Source organism: Garra rufa, chromosome 3 (genome assembly GCF_049309525.1).
Source record: "Garra rufa chromosome 3, GarRuf1.0, whole genome shotgun sequence".
NCBI classification, from domain to species: domain Eukaryota; kingdom Metazoa; phylum Chordata; class Actinopteri; order Cypriniformes; family Cyprinidae; genus Garra; species Garra rufa.
This window is the reverse complement of record NC_133363.1, coordinates 6741317-6752306: the sequence shown is the minus strand read 5'-3', so window position 1 is coordinate 6752306 and position 10990 is coordinate 6741317. Positions and strand designations below refer to the sequence as shown.

General features: G+C 38.0%; 1 protein-coding gene across 1 annotated transcript; it reads right to left on the bottom strand.

Moving 5' to 3' along the window:
* Nucleotides 1–12: 12 nt before the first annotated feature.
* On the bottom strand, nucleotides 13–8888 carry LOC141332393 (zinc finger protein 821-like). Its single transcript, XM_073837535.1, has 5 exons — nucleotides 8757–8888; nucleotides 8457–8569; nucleotides 4770–4868; nucleotides 1644–1807; nucleotides 13–1554 (listed from the first exon to the last, which is right to left on the bottom strand). Exons 1-5 carry the CDS (start codon nucleotides 8839–8841, stop codon nucleotides 777–779), a joined length of 1239 nt encoding a protein of 412 aa, XP_073693636.1. The 5' UTR covers nucleotides 8842–8888; the 3' UTR covers nucleotides 13–776.
* Between the last annotated feature and the right edge of the window lie 2102 nt (nucleotides 8889–10990).

Here is a 10990-nt window from a genome sequence, read left to right as displayed (position 1 = left end):
CCCTATTTGACTGGTGCACATTTTTTCGGGGGACACTGGTGCTGCAGAATCGTCTTTCCTCTTCTGACTACCAGATGGGAACATCATCTTTATTCTTGGTCACTTGTAGGTGTCCATACTTGACTGGTGGTGATTTTTTGGGGACACTGGTGCTGCAGACTCATTTTTGCTTTTTCTGACTACCAGATGGCAACATCATCTGCATGATCTTGGTCAATTGTAGGTGTCTCTACTTTTTTTTTTGGGCACACTGGTGCTGCAGAATTGCCTTTCCTCTTCTGACAACCAGATTGGGGAACATCATCTGCATGATGCCTGCTCTTCTTTTCACTGAGATCATAGTTAAAGGGATGAGGCCCCCTAGAGGGGTTCAGTGTAGTCTACTAAACATTGCCAAGCTCTAGTTTTCATAAGGTTTATTTCTTCTTGCTGTTGACTCTACTCTAATCTGACACCCTTAGGGGTTCTGAGCAATTGCTTGCCTTGTCAATCCTGTAGAACCACTTCTGTACTCAAATGCGATATTCAAGTGTATCAGGCAGCGGATCATGTGTCTCTGGCAGTCACCATGTGTGTTGCTGCCTGTCTGCATAAAGTTGAACTCTGCTCAACATTGTTGCGTTGCAAAATAAACGTCATCTGGTGCCTACATCACGGCAAATCACTGTCAGGGTGAGCACCTTCTTGAAACTGCAAGACCATAACCTTTACATCACAGTTATGGTCAGGAAAAAATTGCAAATTCTTCTCAAATGTTGGGCTGAGAGGTGTGCTTGTTAGGGGAGCTTCATAAACAGTCCGTTGTCCATGGAAGGGACAGACATGGGAAAGGAAAACTGGAATAGACTCATATCAGCAGTGAGCGCAGCCATCGCAGCAGGGTCATGCTCAATCTGGTTTCTCAATGATGGGTCGATCTTTTCCAAGCGCCGCTTCAGCCTCTTGGCCTCCCTCTCACGGATTAGCCGTGCCTGCCTCTTCTCGGGCGTCTCGTTGGCCCGTTTGACTCGCATGGCCTCCCGGTCTCGCTGCAGACGACGTGCCCGTTGTTCGTCTGACTCCTGCATCCTTTGCAGCCTCTTTGCCTCACGGTCTCGTAAACGGCGCATCTCTCGCTCTTCTGGTGTCTCACATGCTCGTTTGGTCTTCTTGGCCGTTCGCTCACGTTCAAGCCGTTGCATCCGCACCTCTACGGGTTCGTTCTTCCTACGGATTGCCCATTTCCGCATGGATGGCGACTGGGCATCCACAAGCTGCTGGTAGGCTACGCAGCTGTTGCAGACCAACAAAACCCCAGCGGGGTACACGGGCATAGAGTTCATGAGGTCTGGAAGAGGCGGAAGTCCTGCGTTGGGAGGACTGAGGCTGTCAGAGAGCGAGGAAAGAGAAGGTGCAGAAGGGAGAAGTCCGTCTGGCAATGAGGTCAGTACAGAACCAGAATTTGTGTTAGGGTTGGTCATAGTGCTTCTGGGTAGAGAGTTGGACATGGAACAGGCTTCACCCTCACTGTTGATCTCTATACTGCTTGTGTCAATGAACTCCTTCAACTTTTCCCTACAATTTCAGACCAAGAAACAGAGCAGTTAGAGCAAACAACAAAGCACAGCATCCTGGTAAAATGGTGTCTTGAGTAAAGAGCTGACCTGTTGAAGTTGTTGGTGTCTGTGAAGTGAGCCCCACATACGGCACAGTTGGACAGTCTGTCCTCTGAATGGATGAGAAGATGGCGACCAAGAGAGCCTGGAGAACTGAGAGCTCGTCCACAAACAGGACAGATGTAACTCTTACTGCCACCCACAGCTGTGTGCTGTTCAAAGTAAATAAGACACAAAGAGTTTTCATACATAGATTCTTCTCAACTGAGACTTAAGAGTGCATTCACACTTAGCGTTCACACTAGCATTTTTGACAGGGAACCTAAAGATACTGAACCTAATGGCATAGTAATACATTCACAACCTGATTGGTCCGGTTGAGTGACGTATATTTCGTGACAGAACTCTCCAAAAAAAAAGGAAAAGGTGCGTTCGACTTTACTCAACCTCAAGTTGTTCCAAACCTATATGAATTTCTATCTTCTGGACAATTTTAAAGCAAGAAATTTCAAGCTTCAAAAAGGGTGCAAAAGTAAACTTATCATTTGAGGCAGTCTCCATTCATTTTAGATGATTTGAAAAGAGCAATTAGTACATCCATAATTTCTCCTCACGAAAAAATTTAAATATTACAAAAGGGTTTCCAGTCCTGCTCCAAGAGGGCCACTGTCCTACAGAATTTAGCTCCAATCCCAATTAAACACACCTGAACCAGCTAATCAAGGTCTTACTAGGCATACTAGAAACATCTAACCAGGTGTGTTGAGGCAAGTTGGAACTAAACTCTGCAGGACACCGGCCCTCCAGGACTGAGTTTGGACACCCCTGGTATTACTGGTTTAAAATGACATACGAACTTATGGCTATACTTTAAGCAACTTTTGCATAAATTCTTGCAAATGAAATTTCAGTTTGTTCATGAGTCCCTCGTTTGTCCTGAACAGTTGAACTGTCTGCTGTTCTTCAGAAAAGTCCTTTGGGTCCCACAAATTAGGTTTTTCAGCATTTTTTTTATTTTTTTTGCATTTGAACCCTTTCCAACAATGACTGTATAATTCTGAGATCCATCTTTTCACACTTTGGACAACAGAGGGACTCATATGCAACTATTACAGAAGGTTCAAACACTCACTGATGCTCCAGAAGAAAAAAAAACTATGCATTAAGAGCCTTAGGGTGAAAACTTTCGAACAGAATGAAGAGTACATTTTTCTTATTTTGCTTAAATATCATATTTTTTCATTCAGTACTGAAGCTACAAATGATACTTGCATGTTTCCCAGAAGACAAAATAAGTTAAATTTACCGTAATCTTCAAATCCAAAAAGTTTTCACCCCTGGCTCTTAATGCATTGTGTTTCTTTCTAAAGCATCAATAGCCGCTTTTCCACTGTCGGGCCAGTGCGAGCCAGTGCTAAGAGCGTGCCGGGCGGGGTCAATGGCCTCGAGTCGCAAGCACCAAGACCAAAAGTAAGCTGCGTTTCCACTATCGAGCCAGTAGCCTCGCTGCGCAAACCTAAAGCCCGCCCTTTACACACCTCCTTGAATCAAACGTCACGAAACCCCTCCCCTTTCAGCGGGGAGATTGAAAGTAAGTCACCGTAGTGTGATTATCGAAGGAAGAGAGCCGAAGCGGCTGTTTGCTCCTTTCAGTGTTTTCTTGGTGGAAGATGAGGCAGCGAAACCAAGATGCGAAGACGGAGGCTCAGCAGCGTTTACGGCGAAAGCTTATATTAGCTGCAAAGCGAAAAAGAACAATAAAGCGACGTGGAAGCCGGATACAGCGAATGCAGAAACGTCTTGTAATGTTGGTGATGTCTGTTCTGATGCAAGAAGTGCTCTGCAACAGTTGTTTATGCAGCAGCAATATTTGTAATATATTACAGTAATAAATCACTTGAAAAGAAGCTTTGTTTTTATGACCTACACACAAATCTTTCGTCTAACTTGGTATTACATTAAACAAAATGTTGCATATTATCTACACACTACTGCAAAAAATAACTACACAGTTGTACTTCTAGTATAATTTTTTATGCTTTTATTTAGGTACAGATACAGGTACAGTGTATGTTAACAATTTATCAAGGTGTGTTGGTGAGTTTCTGTGGGGGTTTTTGGACGATGTAAAAAAACTTATACATCAGATCTCATTTTTATAGGATCTTATTTGCATTTTTCCAAATTTAAATACGAGTAGATACTAAACAGACATGCATTTAAATGTTTTCATCACATATCTGTAACAACAGTTAATAGTGTAACTATTACTGAATAGGACCTGATTTACACAGGACACAAAAGGTGCCCCATCAGATAACCATTTAAGTAATGTGCCCATCAAAACTGCATTTCCATATAATATCTGCCTAATGTAAGTGTCTTCTCTGGGCACCGCTTTGTCCATTGTGCGATTTTATGGCTTTTTACTGCGCCCGCAATTTCTTCAACTTGTCTCGAACTTGCATTGTGGTGCGCTGGATATTTAGCTTTGCGAGTCCAGCAACGATGTATTTTATCACGTCTTTGGAAGCACCGACGAGGCACGATCAGGCTCCGGAAGTGACAGTGGAAACGCGACTGGATCTGGCACGCACTAGCACGCCCGCTTTTGGCCCGACAGTGGAAACGCGGCTAATGAGAGTTTGAACCTTCCGTAATAGTTGCATATGAGTCCCTCAGTGTTGAAAGATGGATCTCAAAATCATACAGTCGGTGTTTGTTGGACCTGAAGGTCAGAACAGCAGACTGTTCAGGACAAACAAGGGACTCATGAACAACTATCACTAAACAAAAAAACACAGCTGTGGATCATTCAGGTAACAACATAGTATTAAGAATCAAGTGTATGTAAACTTTTGAACAGTCATTTTTATAAATTTAACTATTATTTTCTCTTGTGGAGTAAATGTTAACATTTTTTTATGAGAAATATCTTATTCAGGTCAGTACTAAATAAAAAAACAACATGCATTTTGTATGATCACTGTTATTTTGGTCAAATAATTAACATTTTGCAGATTCTGCAAGGTGTATGTAAACCTTTGACTTCAATTGTATTTATCACACATATGTATCACTGTCCACTTGTGATTGGATCATCCAAGATAATCTTAATACCAGGCGTAAAAAGAGTCTAAAAGACACAATAGGCTTCGGTAGTGTTGTCCTCACCTGATAGACATGTGCGATGAGCTGATCTGGGCTACTGAACTCCAGGGAACAAAGAGGACATACAAAACTGCTCCCCTGGTCTGTCCCCTCATCGTTCTCCTAACAGATATAATGCACCAACAAACAGTTAAAACAATGGCCAAATTTAGAGTAACAAGGTCTTACAGTCTGAAATGTAGTGTAATATTTTTGTATATAGTATGATTTCACACAAGTGACTGTTCCCTGAATCTGCTAATGACTGTAGCTGTGGATGACTGATGCGACATTGGTGTGGTGTGGCAGACAAATGAATGCATAAGCCCTCGTGACTCATTCCAACTGTCGTGTCAACTGGGTTGCTATAGAGCCATGACTCACCCTACAAAAATATCTATCGACCCTTAAAGATGCCAACAATCGTTGAGGTAGGATGACAAAGAATTTTGTCATGCTTTTCACCTCAGTTTTATGAAGTCACACAGACCCGTAAATAAAACTATCATGTACTCTGGCCTTTAAAAATTCCACGTTTAATTTACTCAATTATCAATTCCGCATTGAAGTCTGCTACAAAACAGAATTTTTTTGCATTAAAATTAGTTTACGTTGTCTGTTTTTTTTCTCAGAATTGTGTGATACAAACTCATCATTGTGAATTATAGAGCCAGAATTGTGTGAGATAAAAATTCAATTCTGAGAAATAAAGTCAGAATTATGAGATACAGACTCGCATTTGCGAGAAAAATGTCAGAATTGTACGTTTTTATCTTGCAATTCTGACTTTATTTTTTACAATTGGATTATAAAGACAGAATTGCAAGACATAAATTTAGTTCTGACTACTTTTCTAAGAATTGCGAGGAAAAAATCAGAATGTAAGATAAAAACTTACATTGGTAAGGAAAATTGGGAGTTTTTAATCATATAATTCTACGAAAAAAGTCAGAATTGTGAATTTATATCTCGCAATTCTGACTACGTCTAGCAATTCTGACGTTATTATTCGCAATTGGGAATTTATATCACAATTTTGAGAAAAAAAAGTAAGAATTTCAAGAAAAGAGACAGAATTGTAAGTTATCATCTTGCAATTTTGACTTTATTTCTCACAATTGTATGTCATGCAATTCTGAGAAAAAAAGTCAGAATTGTGAGTTTACATCTTGCAATTCTGACTTTATAATCCACAATTTTGAGTATATCTCGTAATTCTGACTTTATTCTCAGAATTGCATGATATACTCACAATTGTGAGAAATAAAGTATATAAAGTTATATCACAATTCTGACAAAAAAGTCAGAATTTCAAGAAACAAGTCAATCACGAGATACAGACTCGCATTTGTGAGAAAAAAGTCATAATTGTAGATTTTTATCTTGCAATTCTGACTTTATTTCTTGCATTTGAGTCATGCAATTCTAAGAAAAAACATCAGAATTGTGAGTAAATTTCTCAGTTTATATCACAATTCTGAGGAAAAAAAGTCTGAATTGCGAGATACTAACTTGTATTTGCGATAAAGAAGTCAGTAATTGTGTGTGTGTGTGTGTGTGTGTGTGTGTGTGTGCGCGCAAATTTCTTGCAATTGTGAGTTTATATCATGCAATTCTAAGGAAAAAAAGTCAGAAAAACTCTGAAATTGTGAGAAATAAAGTCAGAATTGCAAGATAAGAACTCAATTCTGACTTGTTGCCTCACCAATGTAAGTTTTTATCTTGCAATTCTGACTATTTCTCACAATTGTACGTTTTTATCTTGCAATACTGACTTTGTTTCTTACAAATGGGAATTTTTAATAACAATTCTGACTTTGTCTCGCAAATACATGTTTATATTACAATTCTGAGGAAAAAAAAAATATCAGAATTGCAAAAAACAAGGTCAGAATTATGAGATACAAACTCGCATTTGCGAAAAAAGAAGTCAGGATTGCAAGTTTTTATCTTGCAATTCTGACTCTATTTCTCACAATTTTAGAGTTTTTCTGACTTTTTTCTTAGAATTGCATGATATAATTGCATGAAATAATTTCATGAAATATGCATAATATAATTTCATGAAATATGCATAATATAATTACATGAAATATGCATAATATAATTACTGTATTTCTCGCATTTGAGTCATGCAATTCGTAGAAAAAAAAAACGTCAGAATTATGAGTTTATATCTCGCAATTCTGACTTTATAACTCACAATTTTGAGTTTATATTACAATTCTGACAAAAAAAAGTCTGAATTCTGAGGAAAAAAAAGTCAGAATTGCGAGATCCTTGTATTTGCGTGAAAAAAGTCAGAAATTGTGTTTGTGTGTGTAAATTTCTTGCAATTGTGAGTTTATATCATGCAATTCTAAGGAAAAAAAGTCAGAATTGCAAGATAAAACCTCAATTCTGACTTTTTTCCTCACCAATGTAAGTTTTTATCTTGCAATACTGACTTTGTTTCTTACAAATGGGAATTTTTTAATAACAATTCTGACTTTATGTCTCTCAAATAAATGTTTATATTACAATTCTGACGGAAAAAAAATATCAGAATTGCAAAAAACAAGGTCAGAATTATGAGATACAAACTCGCATTTGCGAAAAAAGTTTTTATCTTGCAATTCTGACTTTATTTCTCACAATTTTAGAGTTTTTCTGACTTTTTCTTAGAATTGCATGATATAATTTCATGAAATATGCATAATATAATTACTGTATTTCTCGCAATTGAGTCATGCAATTCGGAGAAAAAATCGTAAGAATTATGAGTTTATATCTCGCAATTCTGACTTTATAACTCACAATTTTGAGTTACAATTCTGAGAAAAAAAAAGTCAGAATTGCGAGATCCTTGTATTTGCGAGAAAAAAGTCAGAAATTGTGTTTGTGTGTGTGTAAATTTCTTGCAATTGTGAGTTTATATCATGCGATTCTCAGAAAAAAAGTCAGAATTCTATGTTTTTATCTTGCAATTCTGACTATTTCTCGCAATTCTGACTTTATTTCTTGCAATTGGGAGTTTTTAATCACACAATTATTATTTGGACATTTATATCACAATTCTGAGGTAAAAAAAAACAAAAAACAGAACTGCAAAAAACAAGATCAGAATTATGAGATACAAACTCGCATTTGCGAAAAAAGTTTTTATCTTGCATTTCTGACTTTTTTCTTAGAATTGCATAATATAATTACTGTATTTCTCGCATTTGAGTCATGCAATTCGGAGAAAAGAACGTCAGAATTATGAGTTTATATCTCGCAATTCTGACTTTATAGCTCACAATTTTGAGTTACAATTCTGAAAAAAAAAATCTGAATTCTGAGGGAAAAAAAGTCAGAATTGCGAGATCCTTGTATTTGCGAGAAAAAAGTCAGAAATTGTGTTTGTGTGTGTGTAAATTTCTCGCAATTCTGACTTTATTTCTTGCAATTGGGAGTTTTTAATCACACAATTATTATTTGGACATTTATATCACAATTCTGAGGTAAAAAAAAAAAATAAAAAACAGAACTGCAAAAAACAAGATCAGAATTATGAGAAAAGAAGCCAGAAAGTTTTTATCCTAATCAAGAACTGATCAAGGTTAAGTTATTTGACAGTGAGAAACCGGGGTGTCTGAGCGTTGCCTGTGACAATGCTGTCATGCAAATCATGATAACACAAGAATGTGAGGTAATCACACAACAATCTTACATTAAACCTCCATCACTCACCTCTTTGACGTCATCATGTAGCATGGGGCATTGGCTGCTCTTATTACTCGTCATGCTGTCATCAGCAGAGGCATTTGAAGAGTCGTCTTTATCAAAATCACTATCACCGTCGTCTGACAGCATCGGGGAAAAACGTTCATAATGTTATCAATGGCTGCATTACAGGTCACCTTGCAGTTTCAACACTAGCTGTCTTCTCGGTTTTTCAAAATCTTATGTGCAGTAAGCAAATATATAAATAAATTCAGAGACAGACACAGACATTCAGTCGTGAGTTGCCTCTGAAGCTGTGTATCTCACCACTTGTGCTGTCTTGCTCTTCAGGTTCCTGTGAGTTGTTGCTATGGCATTCACCGTCCTCAATGAAATCATCTCTAGCATCCATCTCAAAAGTGTGCTGTGGGCCGGACAACCCAGTCGTGTGAAAAGGCCCTGTGAGTGAAACGACAAGCTCAATGAAGGTGCCACTAAATTTCAAACTAGTTTTTGAGCCTGCTTTGTTATGTGGTTGCTGAGTTTATTGAGAGTTTTAGTGCATTTCTGTGTGTTACATACACGCCCAAGTCAGGTTGCAGAGGTTTTTTTGTTTTATGGCCAAAAAAGTAGATACAATTTGATGCGTCACTCATAATGTAGCACAATCGGTGTGGTTATGTGCCATTAACTACGTCAGTTAATATGAACTAACAATAAAATTGCATTTATTAATCTTAGGTACAGTTGAGGTCAAAAGTTTACATCCCCCTTTCAGAATCTGCAAAATGTTAATTATTTGACCAAAATAAGAGGGATCATACAAAATGCATGGTGTTTATTTGGTACTGACCTGAATAAGATATTTTACATCAAAGATGTTTACATATAGTCCACAAGAGAAAATAATAGTTGAATTTATAAAAAAAAAAAATGACCCTGTTCAAAAGTTTACATCCTCTTGATTCTTAATACTGTGTTGTTACCTGAATGATCCACAGCTGTGTTTTTACTTTAGTGATAGTTGTTCATGAGTCCCTTGTTTGTCCTGAACAGTTAAACTGCCTGCTGTTCTTCAGAAAATCCTTCAGGTCCCACAAAATCTTTGGTTTTCCAGCATTTTTGTGTATTTGAATCCTTTCCAACAATGACTGTATGATTTTGAGATGCATCTTTTCACACTGAGGACAACTGAGGGACTCATATGCAACTATTACAAAAGGTTCAAACACTCACTGATGCTCCAGAAGAAAAGATTATGCATTAAGCCAGGGGGTGAAAACTTTTGAACAGAATGGAAAGTGTACATTTTTCTTTTTTTGTCTTAGTACTGCTCTTCAGAAGCTACAGAAGGTGTTTCCCAGAAGACAAATCTTCAAATTCCAAAAGTTTTCATGCTCTTAATGCATCATTTTTCCTTCTGAAGCATCAGTGAGCGTTTGCACCTTCTGTAATAGTTGCATACGAGTCCCTCAGTTGTCCTCAGTGTGAAAAGATGGATCTCAAAATCATACAGTTGTTGTTGGAAAGGGTTAAAATACACAAAAATGCTGGAAAACCAAAGAATTAGTGGGACCTGAAGGATTTTTCTGAAGAACAGCAGACAGTTTAACTGTTCAGGACAAACAAGGGACTCATGAACAACTATCACCAAACAAAAACAAAAAAACTATATAAACATCTTTTATTTGAAATATATTTTTCAGGGCAGTACTAAATAAACAATAACATGCATTTTGTATGATCTGAAAGGGGGATATAAACTTTTGACCTCAGCTGTATATAAGGCATTATGCAAGCATTATAATGAATACCCTTACAATGCATTATAAATACAGGCTTCATAGAAAGTGTTACCAAAAAGAATCCTGGATGCACTGTTTTGAACACATCAAAAAGCCCGAATCTGAATAATTCTCGCTTCGATTTTGAATGTCAAAGAAAAGCCAGACCGTATCGACAGCAGAGGTCAGAGCTGCGGTGGTGTTCTGTGATCAGAACAATAGTTGATGCTGCATTAACACATTACAAACACGCACACTCCACCTCACGCTCACCAACCCCCACGTTACACGCTCAACTCCACATACACTGCAGTCCCAGAGGAAACAGCCTGCATCTCCTGCGCGCCGAGTCCGTGCCTCTAATGTGAGAATCATCTCCTCCAGAAGCACTCCGTACGCCCACACGGAGATGCTTTTCCCTCTGCATGCATCCCATTACTCCATTGCTACCGTCTACCAAACACCTTCTGCAAGGCTGCTTTAATCAACAGCAACCAGTATTCGAATAAAACCTCATTTTAATGCTTTCTAATAAAAGTCCTTGCATTCTGGGAGGTCGATGAGGTGTTGCTATCGTCTTCATAATGGTTATAAACGTGTTGCTATATGGTTGATAATGGTCTCAAATCTATCTCTTTGGGACTTTTACCTTCTGTTTTATCGTTCAACAGACAAAAATGATGAGTTTGATCTTAAAGGTAACACCTGATTTGGTGTATTGAACTGTTTCCAGGTCTACAGTTTCCATAAATGTGACCCTGGACCACAAAACCAGTC

Coding starts and splice junctions, on each gene's coding strand:
- LOC141332393 (XM_073837535.1), bottom strand. CDS start 8,841: ATGGATGCTAGAGATGATTTCATTGAGGACGGTGAATGCCATAGCAAC. Junction 4,869..8,456: donor TACATGATGACGTCAAAGAG/GTGAGTGATGGA, acceptor TATATCTGTTAG/GAGAACGATGAGGGGACAGA. Junction 1,555..1,643: donor GACACCAACAACTTCAACAG/GTCAGCTCTTTA, acceptor CTGAAATTGTAG/GGAAAAGTTGAAGGAGTTCA.